Below are 17,971 nucleotides of genomic sequence, written 5' to 3' on the forward strand. Positions count from 1 at the left end.
AGTGCTGTCCGTCTGCCAAGAGCACTCCTGCCACCCAGCCCCGTCCTCTGCCTAGCTAATCTTTTCAACTAAAGCATAATTTCCTCACAAAACCCTTCCCTGATCCACTCATATCAGGTCATTCCTGCCACTACAGACAGTTTTGAGCATATGCCCTTCTACTTTACCCCACTGTGTAGTTCTGATGACTCATCCAGGGTCTGGCTCCCAGCAGGCATGAACTCCTGGGGGCCCACACGCCCCATCTCTCATCTTCCCCACCACCCTGCTGCAACCAGCTTGATGCTCGTAAATGATCTGCTTACAACAGAAGCTTGGTAACAGCGTATTCACAGTGTGTGAATCAGTATCCACTAAGCAGATGGATCTCTGCACTATCAAGAAATGCTTATGATCCAATTAACGTTAAGGGAAAAAGTATTGAATAGAAACCTTGATTTCTAACAAGATTCCAATTTGTTAAAAAAATATATACATATGCACACACACAGATATACATGATATATACCTTTTATATTAACTAGAAAGAAGCCAGAAGTACTTAACTCTAGCTAGTAGCATTCTATGTAATTTAAACTTTCTTTCTAAAAATTTTTTTTACATATACTAGTCTTCTAAAAATGAAACGGTACTACTGTTATAATCAGAAAAGTATAAGCATGATTAAAGTTTTATAAAAGGATTTCTCTGGGAAGAAAGAGTAGATGTACTTTTCCTCATTCCTTCAACTAAGTACAACTAAAACCCCTGGATGTTTTATATAAAACAAACATAAGAAGACTTGGAAAGGTGGTGAAAAGGCAGCAGATTAACTAGCGACCCTGGGATGCAGGGAACCACACAGTGGCCAGTTCCCAGGGCTTCCTTTTTGCCTCATGCATGCGCGCCAGACTTGGAGCTGAAAAAGCTGCCAACAGTTATTGAGCACGGACAAAAACTACAACAAAAAGAGCCCACTTTCTCTAGCAAAAGACCAGGGCAGCCTAGCAAGACAGAAAAGGCTGAGCGGATCGTGTAGGCTTGCACCCTCACATGGCAGTACTGAGGGACCCAACAATCCCACCAGGGTGGTATCAGAAAAGGCCAAGTATGGAGCCAGGGATTTCATCCCTGCTGGCCAGTAAGAAGTCTCCCTGCACCCATGGTGTCCGCAGAGACCACACAGGGAGCCTGGACTTCCACCCCACACCTGGTAGTAATAAGATGTCCACGCCCCAACCTCTGGGGTGGTATCAGAGAAGGCTTAGTGCAGAGAAAGCACTTTCACCATCACCCACCAGTGACAAGGCCACCTCCACAGGAGAATCAATGGTAACCAGGTGGGGAGCTGGAACTCCCGTCCCCACACACAGTAACAAGAAGTCGCCCTCCACCTCACGTGTCAACAGAGGCCAATGGAAAACCTGAACCCCTGTCTCACCTGGCAGAAATGAAACAATGTACCACCCCCTTCCCTGCCAGAGCAGTGTGACAAAAAGACTGCCAAAACAGGTTGAAATCGATCCAGAGTCTCATAACAAATACGAAAATGTCCACGTCTCAATCAAAAATCACTTGTTATGAGGCTTCCCTAGTGGCTCAGTGGTTAAGAATCCGCCTGCCAATGCAGGGGACATAGGTTTGATCCCTGGTCCAGGAAGATCCCACATGCTGCGGAGCAGCTAAGCCCGTGTGCCACAACTACTGAGCCTGCGCTCTAGAGCCCATGAGCCACAACTACTGAGCCTGTGCTCTAGAGCCTGCGAGCCACAACTACTGAGCCCGCGTGCCACAACTACTGAAGCCCGTGCACCTAGAGCCTGTGCTCCGCAACAAGAGAAGCCTCCGCGAGAAGCCCACGCACCGCAACGAAGAGTAGCGCCCGCTCGCCACAACTAGAGAAAGCCCGCGTACAGCAACGAAGACCCAACGCAGCCAAAAATAAATAAATAAAATACATTTATATTAAAAAAATATCACTTGTTATACCAAGAGTCAAGATCTCAAAATGAATGAGAAAAAAGACAGTCAAGAGGTGTTAACACTGAGTTGACGACGGTGTTAGAATTACCTGACAAAGACTAAAGCAGCCATGACAAAAATGTTTCAAGGAGCAATTAGGAACACACTTGAAACAAATGAAAACATAAAGCATCAGAAAAGAAATATAAGACAAAGAAAATCCAAATGAACATTTTATAACTAAAAAATACAGTAACATATAAAAAGTTTGAATGCAACAGCAGAAAGGGAACAGAGAAAAGAGTCAATAAACTGGAAGATAAAAATAATAGAAAGTACCCAACTGAGCTGTGGAACTACAAATGAACTAACATTTGCGTCACTGAGGTCCCAAAGAGAAAGGCAGGCAAGGCAGGCTGAAAAAGTATTGTAGAAATTAATGACTGAAAACTATCCAAGATAGGCAAAAGGTATAAATATACAGAATCAAGAAGTTGGGCAAATTCCAAATAGGATAAATTCAGAGAAATTCACACAAAAACGTATGGTATTTCAACATTTGAAACTAACAAAGAAAAAATTTTGAAAGGGTCCAGAGAAAGATTACATTTTATCAATATTTTTCAACTGCCTAAGAAAAAGGACTGTCACCAGAATCTTATATCCAGAGAAAATATTGTTCAGGATTGAAGAGGAAATCAAGAGATTCTCAAATGAAGGAAAACTAAGAGTCTATCACCAGAAGACTTACCCTGAAAAGAATTGCTAAAGGAAGATTTCTAAACAGAAAGGAAAAGATAAAAGAAGAAACTCTGGAGTATTAAGAAGAAATAAAGGACACAGTAAGCAAAACTACAGATAAAAATAAGAGGTTTTCCATCTTCTCTTAGATTTATAGATTATGGCTGAAGAAAAACTGTAACACTGTCTGATGCACACAGAGGAAACATTTAACACAATTATATCGTAAATGGGAGAGGGTAAAGGGACATGAAGTGAGGCTGGGGTAGGTTTTCTATACTTCATTTGAACTGGTAAAAAAGATAACACCAGTAGACCATGATAAGCTAGGTACACATAATGTAATGTAATGCTCTAATATCTAGAGCAACCAAGAATAACCGCTAAAAAATGCTACAAAAAGAGATATACTAAAAAAACCACTGTGAACAAGTTAAAATGGAATTATAAGGAATGTTCAAGTAACCCACAGGAAGGAAGGAAAAAGAAAACAGAGAAATGAAAAGCACAGAAAACAAAAAAATAAAATGGCAGACTTAATAAGCCCTAACATATCAGTAACTACATTAAATATAAATGGTCCAAATAAGCAAATTTATTATGAGTTTAGCATAGTAGATTAAAAAAATATATAATGATAGAAGCAGGTTGAAAGTTAAAGGATGGAAAGAGGTAGATCATGCAAACATTAACTTTTTTGCATAATAAAAAGAATAAAAGAAAGATAAGTGTGGGCTTTATAAAGGCCAGATAAAGTAGATAGTAGTGCAAACAAAACTACCAGAGATAGTGGGGACATCATATAATGATAAAAGGGTCAATCCACCAAAAAGAAAGGGCAATCCTAAGTGTGTATGCAACAAACAACAGAGCTGAAAAATATGTGAACAAAAACCTGACAGAACGCAAAAGAGAAACAAACTCACCATTAAGAGTTGGAAACTTCAACATCCTCTCTCAAAAACGGATAGAACTATACAGATAATCAGCAGGGATATGTAAGAACTCAACACCACCATCAACTAACAGGACTTAATTGACATTTATAGGACAATTTATCCAACAATAGCAGAACGCCTATTCAAGTGACCATGGAACATATGCCAAGACAGACCATATCCTGGGCCATAAAACAAACTTCAACAAATTTTTAAAAATTGAAATAATACAAAGTATATCCTCTAACCACAATGGAATCAAAATAGAAATCAATTAACTGAAGACAACAAGAAAATCTGTGGAAACTAAGCAATTATTTCTAAATAATCCAAGAGTCAAAGAAGAACCCTCAAGATAAATTTTAAAAGAATATATCAAATTGAATGAAAATGAAAATACAACATAATCAAAACCTGTGGGACACAGCAAAAGCAGTACTGCAAAGGGAATTAAGAGTACTAAATGCATACACTGAAGAGAAGTCTCACGTCAGTAATCTAAACTCCTATCTCAAGAACCTAGAAAATGAAGGATATAAACCTAAAGCAAGCAGAAGGAAGAAAATAAGGATTAGAGCAGATATAAATGACATTGAAAACAGACAACAGAACAACAAAAGGAAACAAGTATTCAGATTGGAAAGGAAGAAATGAACTGTTCCTACTTGCAGAAGACATGACTGTCTGTAAAAAATCCCAAGGAATCTACCAAAAAACTCCCAAAAGTAATAAGTGACTCAGGAAGGTCACAGGATATTAGACAAGTATACAAAAATAACTTTACTTCTATATATAGATGGTTGCTGACTTATGATTTTTTGACTTTATGATGGTATAAAAGCAGTACTCATTCAGTAGAAACCATACACATTTTGAATTGTGGTCTTTTCCTAGGCTACCAACATGCAGTATGATCCTCCCCCGTGATACTGGGTAGCTCCCAGCCACACTGATCATATGGGTCAACCACCAAGACACTCACAACCATTCTGTTTTTCACTTTCAGTACAGCATTCAATAAGTTACATGAGATATTCAACACTTCATTATAAAATACGGTTAGGTGTATTAAATGCATTTTCAAGTTATGATGGATTTATTGGGATGCAATCACATCACAAGCTGAAGAAGATCTGTACTAGCAATGAACAACTGGACACTGAAATTAAAAGTACAGTACCATTCACAATCACTCAAAAAAAAGAAGAAAGTGAAAATACACAACACTGATGCAAGAAATAAAAATAGATTTAATAAATGTTCAGGGAATTCCCTGGTGGTCCAGTGGTTAGGACTTGGCGCTCTCACTGCCGAGGGCCCAGGTTCAATCCCTTGTCGGGGAACTAAGATCCCACAAGCTGTGCAGCATGGCCAAAAAAAAAAAAAAAAAATAGTTTATAAGAAACCTGTACAAGGGCTTCCCTGGTAGCACAGTGGTTCAGAATCCGCCTGCCAATGCAGGGGACACGGGTTCAAGCCCTGGTCCAGGAAGAGCCCACATGCCACAGAGCAACTAAGCCCGTGTGCCACAACTACTGAGCCTGTGCTCTAGAGCCTGTGAGCCAGAACTACTGGGTCCGCACGTCTAGAGCCCATGCTCCACAACAAGAGAAGCCACCACAATGAGAAGCCCGCGCACCACAACGAAGAGTAGCCCCCGCTCGCCACAACTAGAGAAAGCCCGCACACAGCAACAAAGACCCAACAGAGCCAAAAAAAAAAAAGAAACTGTAAACAACCCAGCTGTCCTTCAATGGGTGAATGATTAAATAAAATGCAGTATGTCTATACCACAGAATACTACTCGGCAAATAAAAAGGAACAAATTACCTATAAATTTGACACTTAAATGAATCTCTAGATAAGTATGCTGAGGGAAAAAAGCCAATCCCAAAAGTTTACGTACCATGTGGTTTCATATATGTAACCGTTTTTTTTTTTAAGTAAATTTATTTATTTATTTTTGGCTGTGTTGGGTCTTCGTTTCCGTGCGAGGGCTTTCTCCAGTTGCGGTGAGCAGGGGCCGCTCTTCATCGCGGTGCGCAGGCCTCTCACTGTCGTGGCCTCTCCCATTGCGGAGCACAGGCTCCAGACGCGCAGGCTCAGTAGTTGTGGCTCATGGGCCTAGCTGCTCCGCGGCATGTGGGATCTTCCCAGACCAGGGCTCAAACCCGTGTCCCCTACATTGGCAGGCAGATTCCCAACCACTGCGCCACCAGGGAAGCCCTATGTAACCGTTTTTTAAAAATTGAAGTATAGCTGATTTACAATGTTGTGTTAACTTCTGGTGTACAGCAAAGTGATTCAGCTATACATACATACATACATATATTTTTTCATATTCTTTTCCATTATGGATTATTACAAGATATTGAATACAGTTCCCTGTGTATGTAACACATGTTAACTTTTTAATGACAAAATTATAGAAATAGAAAACAGGAGATCAGGAGAGAAGTGAGCGTAACTATAAAAGGGCAACATGAGAGATCCTTGTGCTGGTGGAAATGCATATCTTAATGTCCTGGTTATGATACTGTATAACAGTTTTGCAAGATGTTACCACGGTGGGGCGGGGGGACTGGGCAAAGAGCAAAGGGGATCTCTCTGTATTGTTTCATACAACTGCATATAAATTTACAACTACTTCCCAAAAAATGTTATAAGAAAACAGAATGAAAGAAAAGGCTCATTTGAGGGAGACATAAATGCTAGGAATAATTAGATAAAGAAGGAAATTGGGGGCTTCCCTGGTGGCGCAGTGGTTGAGAGTCCGCCTGCCGATGCAGGGGACACGGGTTCGTGCCCCGGTCCGGGAAGATCCCACATGCCGTGGAGCGGCTGGGCCCGTGAGCCATGGCCGCTGAGCCTGCGCGTCCGGAGCCTGTGCTCCGCAACGGGAGAGGCCACAACAGCGAGAGGCCCGCGTACCGCAAAAAAAAAAAAGGAAGGAAATTGGAGCCTAAAAAGTGAAGAGGAGGCAGAAGGAATGGTGAGCATGAGTCCATGTGTTTGCCTTGCACTCCCGGGGGAGACAGAAGTGTGGGGACTCTGGGCAATGCCACTGTGCCTCCGAGGGAAGCACGTGGAGGCCACAGTACAGTGTTCTGTCCTCTGGCCTGAACCTGTCAGACTCTGCTGTGTACTGCAGAAGGGGATCCACACAGGGCATGTCCCCACCCCAGCCTACACAGAAGTCCCTAGTCCCCCCTTATCCAGGGTGGGCAGCTTCCAAGACCCCAGTGGCTGCCTCAAACCACAGGTAGAACAGAACCCTGCACGTACTAAGGTTTTCCTGTACAGGTGCTAATTAATATTGGCATATACAGTGTGGAAACACTGGACAAAGATAACGCACTCCCCAGGTAGGAGGGAGCGGGAAGGTGTGAGATTTCACCAGGCTACTCAGAATGGTGTGTAATTCAAAACTAATGCATTATTTCTGGAATTTTCTGACCACAGCCGACCTCAGATAACTGAAACCTTGTAAAGCAAAAATATGGATAATGAGGATTACTGTATTATTCAAAGTTTTCTTCCCAGCAAAATACCCAAGTTACTCTGTCTCTGGGCCAAAAGGGATTCAATTCAATAAATGTGTAGATTTATTTATTTATCTTTTCTTCTACTTTTGGCCGCACCTTGCAGCTTGCAGGATCTTAGTTCCCCAACCAGGGATCGAACCCGGGTCCCGGCAGTGAAAGCACCGAGTCCTAACCACTGGACCACCAAGGAATTCCCCAATTTGTAGAATTTAAAAACAAGTTTTTAAAAAAGCAGCCTGGCCTCCTCCTCAAATACCTGACAATTACTCACCTGTCCCCAAGCATACAGGTTATTGTGTGTCTGAGATGGATTCACTTTGGACAAAAGGAAGCGAGCCTTTAAAAAAAAAAACGAGAGAGAGATTTAGATTTAAAGATTAAAAGTGGCATTAATATTAGTGTAATAGAAAAAAAAGTTTTTACATTTTTTTTGTTAAATTAGAAACTTTTTACCACATAGGAACCCATTTCTTTAGTTTAAGCCCAGTTTCTCCATTTATTAGGGTTCCTGAAACATGAAGTGTGTTTCATTCTGGCAATCCTCTACCTTACACCAACATATTCTGACCACTCATTTAAAAAGAAGTCATATTTGGAAGCTGACCTGTATGTCAGTTTATGTCACCATATAAGATACGAACCAGGCAGTTTGGATTTATAGCCATGAGAATGCATAATAAAGCCAACAGAGCATCAGGGCCGGGCTGGGCTCGCTCACCTGGCTGCCTCCGTGCTCCGTGTTGATGTACCGCGGCATGGGGAAGCGCGCGTGCAGGATCTCCTGAGCATCGTCCAGGGGTGCCTGCAGAAGGTGCTTGAAGTTTTCGTACTCAGGCATGTCCTGGTAGCCTGCTTTCTGCCACTGGGCTATGGTCTACACCAAAACAAAGAAATAAAAACTACCGTGGAGGTGCTGTGATGACAACCTTCTCTGACGCCCCTGACATTCTAACGTCCCACCCAGAACTTGTTTCCAGTGACGAAGTCTTCTGTCGAGAGAGATGAGTGTCCGAGGGGAGCCATGTGGAGCTGTCCAGGAGCATGAGTAAGCCGAGCACTGCGTCCACGACACTGCCACCTACACAGTCCCGCCAGAAATGTCAGTGCCCACCACACCTCCCCTCCCCTTTCTAACTGTACTGACAAACACCCCGGATCGGGTGCCCCAAGGGGCCCTGGGCTCCCCTGCTTTCCACCTCCCCCGCTATCACTCGGTCTAGCCCTCACATCCTCACCACCCCTGGTAGGGAACGGGGTTTGCCGGCTTCCTATACAGACTCCACTGTCCTTTCTTTTTCCTGGTGGTACACATCTCACGCCCTCCTCCGGTGCACGGCAGTCCCACGGGCGGGTGGGACCGACTACACCCCAACCCCTGCTCCCCTGGGCCCCGAGCCTCTTGGTGGTGGAGATAAACTGTAAGAATCAAAGCATGTGTGTTAATTAGGCAACAAGCAGAAGGCAATACACCAAAGTGTGGAAAGGAAAGACTGTCTCCCCAGCTAAACATGGTGTCTCAATCCTTCTTTCATTCCCGTCAGCAACTGTGTTAGGAAACACACCTTAATCACGCCGGAAATGAAGAAATACTCACTGACTGATTAATATATCTTTATAACTAAATGGAAGTGCTTTCACATGTTATTTGGGGGATACTAAAAAAGAAAGCAATGGAGAAAGAAAATGGAGTAAGAAGATGTAAGAAGTGAGGAATGTGTTCTGGAAACAGAACTGCTGTCAGGAGACCAGCCTGCTCTCACCTCCGCTGCGGCGCCAGCGCCGTTTCCCAGGTCTTAATTTCTGACTGGCTGGCAGCATGGAGGGAATGCCCATCGGCTTGCTTGGGACCAAGAGTTCATAAGAACCCCCGCAATCAGAATGCTTAGGACTTTTAAAGGGCGAGAGCGGGGTCATCTGCCTTCATCTTTAGAACCTATCCCTTGCACACAGAAGGTGCTCAATCAACGTGTAAAGGAACAGGATAGCGGCTGTAGTCAGAGATGTCTATAACGGATGAGCTGAAGACACAGGAAGCTCCTGAAGGCATCAGTGGAAACAGCAGCTGGTCAGTCACCCAGCCTTAAGTCTAGGACCACTACCGATGACCTGGCACCTGTGGCCAAGTGGCTAGCAAAGTGGCTGTTAATACACTGAAAACAGTTTAAAGTTATAAAATGCCTGTTAGTATTAGAAAAACCATTTCTTTCTAGGGCATTAAAGAATGCTGAAACACAATTTACATCTTTTCAGGACATTTGAAATCACTTCTAATGTACAGACACCAGGAAGTCAAGTCAGTTGCCCAAGCAATGTACTAAAGGTAAAAAATGTACAATAGACAAAAAAGAGAATATATCCATGAATATAACACTCAGTTAAAGGATTTTCTCCTGAGGAGCCATTCCTTTCCTTAGGGCATGAACCTCTTTGAGAAAGGAATGCATGCTGCCCTGAACACCATCCACAGCCATCCTAGGGATCCAGAGACCTGGCATAAGGTTCACTGGGCCACATTATCTCAGAGAAAAAACTCTAGTCGCAAACTTAGCAGTATTTACTAGCCACTCTAACATAACTCTGAAAGGACAGTGTGAATATAAAAAGTTTACTGACGAAAAGTAAACTGATCTTGCCTGACAACTCAGAAAGCAATAAATCATAGTGATTTAAAAGGACCACCTGAAAAACAGTATGGAGGTTTCTCAAAAAACTAAAAACAGAACTACCATATGACCCAGCAATTCTACTCTCCTGGGTATATATCCGTAAAAAACAAAAACACTAATTCAAAAAGACACATGCACCCCAATTTTCATAGCGGCATTCTTTATAATTGTCAAGATATGGAAGCAACCTAAGTGGCCATCAACAGATGAATGGATAAAGAAAACATGGTAGATATATAAATGGAATACTACTCAGCCATAAAAAAGAATGAAAATTTGCCATCTGCAACAACATGGATGGACCTAGAGGGTATTCTGCTAAGTGAAATAAGTCAGACAAAGACAAATACTGTATGATATCACTTACAAGTGGAATCTGAAAAATGTAACTAGTGATGTAACAAAAAACAAGCAGACTCACAGGTATAGAGAACAAACGAGTGGTCTGTGGAGTGGGGGGCAGTGTATATACAGGTGGGGGAGTGGGAGGTACAAACTACCGGCTCAAGGACGTGTTGTACAACATGAGAAAAGTAACCTTTAAAAAGTGTATAGGGCTTCCCTAGTGGCACAGTGGTTGAGAGTCAGCCTGCCGATGCAGGGGACATGGGCTTGTGCCCCAGTCCGGGAAGATCCCACATGCCGCGGAGCGGCTGGGCCCGTGAGCCATGGCCACTGAGCCTGCGCGTCCGGAGCCTGTGCTCCGCAGCAGGAGAGGCCACAACAGTGACAGGCCCGCGTACCGCAAAAAAAAAAAAAAAAACCCCAAAAAACAAAAGAAAAACAAACAAACAAAAAAACAGTGTATAAAAAAATTAGGGAATTCCCTGGTGGTTAGGACTCCACGCTTTCACTGCCGAGGGCACAGGTTCAATCCCTGATCGGGGAATTAAGATCTCGCAAGCCTTGCAGCATGGCCAAAAAAAAAAAGGACAACCTGACATTTACATATAGCAAGTAATATTAAAATTACTAAATATACAAATACCACCTTTTTTCCGGGTCCTGAAAAGGAATTTTATTCACTAGCATAAAAGCCACTATACTCATTATAATAAACTGTGGGTTTTCTAAGCTCAAATTCTTTTTTCAAATGTCATAAAATTAGTAAATTAGTAAAACATGATAGTAAGAAAGAAATTAACTTCATCTTACCTCACCAAGATAAATGACAATTTGGAAGAATGTGTCCATCAGCAAAATTCTGTCAGCTAGAATGCTGCTACTGTCCAGGAGCACAGGCTGAAGCAAAAGGGAGAGATGGCATGGGTCTTCCCTCGGTGTCCACACAGCCACCTGCCAACCCCACACCCAGCAGGGAGGGTCTCATCTTCGTGCCAAATTCCCACATTCTGCTCCCTGACTAGGCAGTTCTAGATTTCAACTTTGTAGAAAACACAGGCTCTAAATAATCTCTCATCAACGGGGAAGTGAGATGAATGTTATTATCTTTTGCTCTAGGAACCAGAAATAATTCCAAATTTTCTCAGTTTTGTGCTAGAAATATATTCTATCAGAGACACATTTCTCTCAAATCTACTGCTATAGATGACAGAGAACTCCAATGCCTACATGAAAAAGAACATCCTTTAATACAAATTTTAAAGTTTCCTACAAAATACATTTGACTATGACTTTTATTTCAATAAGAAAAGTAACTTAAACTTACATTCATTAAGCAAAATTTGAAAATTTCTACTCAAGAACAACAAATATTGAAATTTTGGTTTATTTCCTTATAGTTTTTAATTCTTGCAGGCTTTTAAAAAGTCATAATTTAGAAAAGTTTCTACTTTTTTATTTAACATAAGGATTTATTTTATTATGTTACATAAACTTTGTGAATATTTCTTAGATTACTTAATTTTCCTGCTATTGAACATTTAAATTGTTTTCTAATTATACACGTCCTATGACTTTTTCCTATGCACATTTTTTTAATACTCAGAAATAATGTTAAATTACTATAAAGACTCAAAGCTTTCTTTTTTACAGTTTGGCTCTAAGAGTAAACGTGCTAGAAAAAAGTCTGTATTAGGTGATTCCAACTGTGGGAGAAGCACTCACAGCGGCCCTTACCTCTGGCGGCCCGTGGAAGGAATAGGAGTAGAGGATGGGCTGGATCATGATGAGGGACTGGGTTAGGTCCTGTCGGGCAAAGTGGTGTCGATAATACGACGACTCATCAGGGCTGTTGTTGAAGACTTGAAGAAACGGAGACCTCCTCAGATGGAACATGAACTGCATTTACAGAGAAAAAGACAAATGCACACAACTGTCACCTTCCTAGACACCCAGAGAGCAGACCTGCCCCCGCCCTGGTAACAGGAGAACCCAGCCCTTAGGAACAAGGCCTCTGGGTTCAATGAACCAGAGTGGAATGGCAGCCCCGGGGGCCAGGGAGGAGGGAGGGGAGAGCTGCTGTTTAATGGTACAGAGTTCAGGTTCGTGAGATGAGAAAGTTCTCGAGATTCCCTGCTCAACAATCAGACATACGTAACACTACACCACACTGCACACTTAAACGGTTAAGGTGGTCAATTTTATGTTATGGGGTTTTCACTACAATTAGAAATAAACATAATTTTTAGAAAAAGAGGGGGCCCTCTGGGCATGTCAAAGCTTCTGCATGAAAGAGGCAAGGCAAAGCACTGCTTTCTGGAGTCACCGGGCCAGGTCGCAGAGCAGAGTTTCCGCTCTGAAGAGGTCACAGTCCAGTGGAGAAAAGGCGCACTCAGGGCCCCAGCGCAGGAAAGTCCTGGTATGATGGGGTGGGGGTGGAGGTGCAGCAGGAGCGTCCCCAAAGCCACTGGGGCCTAAAAGACGTGCGAGAAGGAGCCAGAGGCAGCAGAGGGACGCCAGGCACAGTGACAGCACAGGAGAGGCCAGAGTGCTGAGACAGAGGCAGAGCGCTGGGAGTGAGGAGCTCAAGGGAGAAAAGGCCAGGAGTCGCCACTGCAGACAGAGATGCATTCCTTCCAGCCCCCAAGGAGCAGGGGCGGGAGAGCAGCTGTTAGCTCACGCTAAAGAGCTGCCAGAAGATGAAAATGACCTGCCTTGAGAAGTACAAAGCTTCCTGAGAGGGACTTCCCTGGTGGCACAGTGGTTAAGAATCTGCCTGCCAATGCAGGGGACATAGGTTGATCCCTGGTCCAGGAAGATCCCACATGCTGCAGAGCAACTAAGCCCGTGCTCCACAACTACTGAGCCCGCGCGCCTAGAGCCTGTGCTCCACAACAAGAGAAGCCACTGCAATGAGAAGCCCGCGCACCGCAACGAAGAGTAACCCCCGCTCGCCGCAACTAGAGAAAGCCCGTGTGCAGCTCTGAAGACCCAACGCAGACAAAAATAAAACAAACAAAGCTTCCTGAGAAGCTTTTAAATATAATGAATTGTAGGTTCCTAAATTATGACCCAGGCTGATACTCGGCACATCCTACGTACAGGGCACAGAGCGCTGGACAAGAATGATCGAGTCCCCCTGACAAGCCACGAGGAAAGCTCTCTTACCACCCCTAGTTCACAGGCAAGGAGACCGAGGGGCAGGCTACTTGCCCAACACCCCTCGCCACTGAGCGGTAGGGCCGACCTCTGCTCCAGGCTGCCTGGCTCTGGACCTCTATGCTACACGCTTCAACAGAAAGAATCTAAGAAATCACCTAAATTTGGTGGTTTTCAAACTGCCCTCCGAGCCTTAGCAGATCCTCGGGGCCCAGGGGTGCGGGTCACCACGTCTGTCTGCTCTCTGTGCTGGCTGTTGAGAGGCTCCTCTTGAAGAAAAGATCCCCCGGCTTTAGAAAGACTGCATGCCACTTCCCAGACCAACTCCATCCTTCTGAAGAGGTTCGGGACCTCATCCAAGACCGGCAGCAACACAGCCAGCACTGGAACCCGGTTCAGCCCTGACCCTGGCCGGGCCCGGCCTCTTTCCACAGCACTGTCCAGCCTCAACTGCTCGGGCACAGGACAGACAGGCACATGGCGGGGACTGCAGAGCCCTACTCTGGGCTGAGCGTCCAGTGAGGAGACCTCTGAAACCCCCCTCCTTTAGCCCTGAGTCCAAGCTGTACAAGTTCATGACTGAGGCCTGCGTCCACTTGCCAAATCGAGTATTCAAAAAGGTAATACCCGATGGAGTATCAAAGTCCTAACAAGTTCACTTAAGGTTGAGAGTTTGCTTCTTCCTACTTATTCCTCATTAAGGGAGGAGGGGAAAAAGGTTGAGTCTGCCTCCAGTTCTGGGGAAGCTGCATCTGTGAGGGCCCCGACCTGCACACCCCGGGCCCAGCTGCGGAGCTGGCTCCTGGCCGCCAAGCCAAACGGGTGCCTGGCCCGCGGCGGACCCGGGGTCAGCCAGCCTCGCCCCTGAAGCGGAGCTGAGCCCCAGCTGCCACACTTACAGACGAGGGTAGAGGCTCAGAAAAGGCAGCACCCAGACCCCCGGCTGTGGTGCCTCGCTCCACCACCCCCTCCCGGCTCCGAACGGTTCCACACACCTGGTCCCCGCCATGCGTGGGTCTTCACAGTCACGACGCAGCACAGCCACTACAGACACGTCAACAACGTCTACCATGGTAACTGCGGTCTCATTTTGCTGCGTTCATGATCACGCGTGACCGTCCACCCAGAACTTCTACAAATCAGAGGTCGTGCTGTGGCCTCACAGCAACAATCCTGTTTTGCCTTCTCCCCAAAGTCTGTGCACCTGCTCTCTGCGTGTCACCCGCGTCTTCCGTGGGGCTCAGGCACTGTCTGGCCTTGAACTGAACGACCTCATCACCTCCAAATGGAGTCTCAAAACACACAGAGTCCTGACTTGACCCCGAGAGCAGCGAGTTTTATTTCTATCACTTTCTTCTTTAGTTATTTTAAAAAACATATATTACTTACCTGAGGATATAGAGAGAAGGAATCTGATAACCTAAAAGATGCGGGGTCTTCTTTGGTATATTGTCCAAACTTCTGACACTATTGAGAGAAAATAGAAAAAAATAACAACAACGACACACAAAAAACCTAAGTGAGTGTCACCTGAGAACTCCCTGGAGTAGGAGGGCCATGCCCCACTCTCAGCTCCGCCCCTGCCTGCCCGAGTTCCAGCCCAGCCCCCCGCAACACCCAGGGGATGTTAAATGCAGATCTGGGGGCAGGGGTGCTGAAGGCCCCACGTTCTAAGCAGCTTCCAGGCGATGCCGGCCGAGGCTGCTCCAACAGCGAGGGGCTTGAGAAGCCTTCTCAGGCGCCTCTTCCATAAGAAAATCCTCCAGGACTCTGACATCCTAGCAGTTACAGACAGGCCTAATGTTCTATTATTCTACAACTCCATTTTCTTCTCCTCTCACAGGCAAATCTCTGAACATTTTCTCTTCCTGCCTTTATTTCCTCTTCATGTCATACTTCATTTCACCAGGGAGGCAGATGCCCACCATCTAAAGAGAGCTCATCTCTGGGAGTGACCCTCTTCCGACCGCATCCTTGCACAGACCTCACCTTCCTCAACTCCCTGCCACCGTGAGCCATGTGACTCCCCGAACCTCCTGACCCCTTCCTTCAGCCGCTGCAGCAGTGCTTTCCTACATCCTGTCACCTCTCCGACTGATTTTCTTTGCCTCATCCGACAGCCCGTCTCCCTACCTCCTCCTGACGACGGTGGGCTCCCCTGAGGTTAGTTCCTGGCCCTCTGCTCCCATCCTCCTTGCCTTGGCTACACACGACATGACGGCCAGGCCAGAGTCACCCAAATCCCTCCCCCACATGCAGTGCTGACCTCCGACCCGAGCTCCTGTCAGGACCTATCCTAACTACAGGGTGGCTTTCCTTGGACATGCAAGTTCACATTCAAAATAAATTAAACTAGTACATTAGAAAAGGGGATTCCCCTCCCTCCCCCCTCACAGCTGCTCTCCTTTCCTGTTTCCCACTGCTCCATCATTCTTGCAGTTGCCCACACTTAAAACTTGAGTTAGCGTTGATGTTTTTCTTTTTTTTTTTTTCCGGTACGCGGGCCTCTCACTGTTGTGGCCTCTCCCGTTGCGGAACACAGGCTCCGGACGCGCAGGCTCAGCGGCCATGGCTCACGGGCCCAGCCGCTCCGCGGCATGTGGGATCTCCCCGGACCGGGGGACGAACCCGTGTCCCCTGCATCGGCAGGCGGACTCTCAACCACTGCGCCACCAGGGAAGCCCGATGTTTTTCATTTTTGATTCCACGTATAGTTCTACCAAGTTTGGTCAATTCTTCTCTCGGCATACAGCCTGATTCCAAAGCTTCTCTCCCCTCCAACTGTACCACCGCCACCTTGGTCTCAGCTCCCTGGAGCCGGCGAAATCCTCCGCTGGCCTCCGTAACAGCAGCCCTTTCGCCCTCCGATTTACCTTATACAGGGATGGTGAGTGCAGTGTGAACACAGCGTCATGCTGCTCTCACGCCCCCGCCTAAGAACCACACTTAACCCTTCCCCTCTAACACCCAGGCAGAGACTTCACTTTACAGTCAAGGCACTGCTCAAGCAACCTGCACCTGCACTGCTGCTCCCCCACCGTAGTCGCTGGTCACCCGTGACAGCGGCCTCTCCAGGGTCCCCAGCATGAACTGAATGCCCAGCTACACCCCACAGGCTTGTGGGTGCTGGGCCCTCCACTTGGCAAGCCTTGCCTTCTACTCTCTTTAAAAAGACTTGACTCAAGGCTCACTTCCCACCAGAAGCCTTCGCCAACCACTTGGACTCTCTGCTCAATTTCAAATTACGTTTGCAATGCTGACATTCCCTGAAAAAATGATTCTGTGGGACAGCAAGGGCACACACAGGGCTAAACAAAGTTAAATAAGTTTTGTTACTGTGCTTTTCAGGACCTTTGATCACTAACACGTGCTGTGAATTTACAAACAGTAAGATCATAAGGTATCTCAATTATTGATTTATTGCTTTGTGTCTCCAAACTTACCCTTTTCGCCGGCTGTGAGATGGATCTGGGGCCCTTAAATATTTTTCCCCAGCCAGGGCACTACGTTAGGCTTGGTCAGCAGATGGTTGCAGCGTCTTCACGCAGCACTGGCGCCTGTAGCCCCCCAGCCCCGTTCGCCCCTGCTGAGACGCCTCCTGGTGAACGGTTTTCTCGGCGCCACAGAGGGTGAATTTCTACTAAGTTCCTCCAGCAGGCACCACGGCAACATCTCTGCTCTAAGAGACCCAATGAGCCATGGCCCTGCCCCACCTGGGGCTCCGTCAGCCCTGGGAGGATGCGGGTCTTGCTGGGGTGCTCTACCTCAGCCTGGAAGTAGCACCCCTCAGATCTACTATCCTGTACCCTTCAGACTTCTCTTTACCTCTTACTAGCCAATCCCTCATTATTCTAATCCCCTGTTGTGACACTAATTTTTTATATAACACTCCCCCCGTTTAAACTACCGCGTGGCTTCTCTCTCCTGATTAGACCCAGAATGACACATCAGGCATCTCCTCACACTCACTGGGCCATGGACCCCTACTTCCCCCCAAACCCTCCAAGATATAGAGGGAAAACAGAGAACCACAGGATACACAGGGACTCATCTAAGTCAACCCTCAACACACTCAGATTTGTACCATTACCTAAACGGCCTGTGTGTGGTGTTTCTTCCCAACTGTAACATGAGCCCTTGGGGGAGATGCATATTTAACACTTCTTTTACATCATTCTCAGAACGTCTGGTGTTTGGCATGAGGTAAGCCACTAATAAAATTCTTATTTACTGGCTGTATAAAATAATAGGTTTAAACAACAGTTTTCTCAAAAGTAGACCAGAGACCAAGATTGAACGTAGTGCCACTGTCCCCAGCTTACCAGTCGGATGAGCTGTCGGTCCAGCCACCGGAGCACATCTGGCCCCTCCTCCGACTCCGCTCGGAACACTCCCAGCCGCGCCATCAGGACCGCTGCAGCCTCCTGGTCAAATGCTGCTTCGATGTGTTTGAGCTGACTCTGTGCATCTGCCCAACTGACCATTCCAGAGTGAGTGCTGTGCTTGCATGCGGGAGAGGCCTGAGAGCTGGCTCTCCAATAAGACACAGACATGGATACATGACAAAGAGGGGTGTGTGTGTGTGTGTGTGTGTGTGTGTGTGTGTGTGTGTGTGTGTGTGTGTGTGTGTGTGTGTGTG

The 17,971-nt window shown here is 45.9% G+C and overlaps 1 protein-coding gene and 1 non-coding gene across 5 annotated transcripts in view; one reads left to right on the top strand and one right to left on the bottom strand.

The window, feature by feature from the left end:
- SEC23B (SEC23 homolog B, coat complex II component) overlaps positions 1-17,971 on the bottom strand; it is a 39,768-nt gene that overhangs the window by 567 nt on the left and 21,230 nt on the right. For all 4 annotated transcript variants that reach the window (XM_029220904.1, XM_029220902.1, XM_029220903.1 and 1 more), the window contains 6 exons: positions 17,655-17,808; positions 14,722-14,799; positions 11,911-12,072; positions 10,987-11,073; positions 7,884-8,039; positions 7,437-7,502 (listed from right to left, as the gene is read on the bottom strand). In XM_029220904.1, coding sequence (XP_029076737.1) covers positions 7,437-7,502; positions 7,884-8,039; positions 10,987-11,073; positions 11,911-12,072; positions 14,722-14,799; positions 17,655-17,808 — 703 coding nt within the window. The remainder of the gene's footprint in view (positions 1-7,436; positions 7,503-7,883; positions 8,040-10,986; positions 11,074-11,910; positions 12,073-14,721; positions 14,800-17,654; positions 17,809-17,971) is intronic.
- TRNAE-CUC lies at positions 4,891-4,963 on the top strand. The gene has a single exon. It is a non-coding gene; the product is annotated as a tRNA-Glu (tRNA).

This window comes from Monodon monoceros, unplaced genomic scaffold (genome assembly GCF_005190385.1).
Source record: "Monodon monoceros isolate NGI ecotype Baffin Bay Population unplaced genomic scaffold, NGI_Narwhal_1 Super_Scaffold_13, whole genome shotgun sequence".
Classification (NCBI taxonomy): Eukaryota; Metazoa; Chordata; class Mammalia; order Artiodactyla; family Monodontidae; genus Monodon; species Monodon monoceros.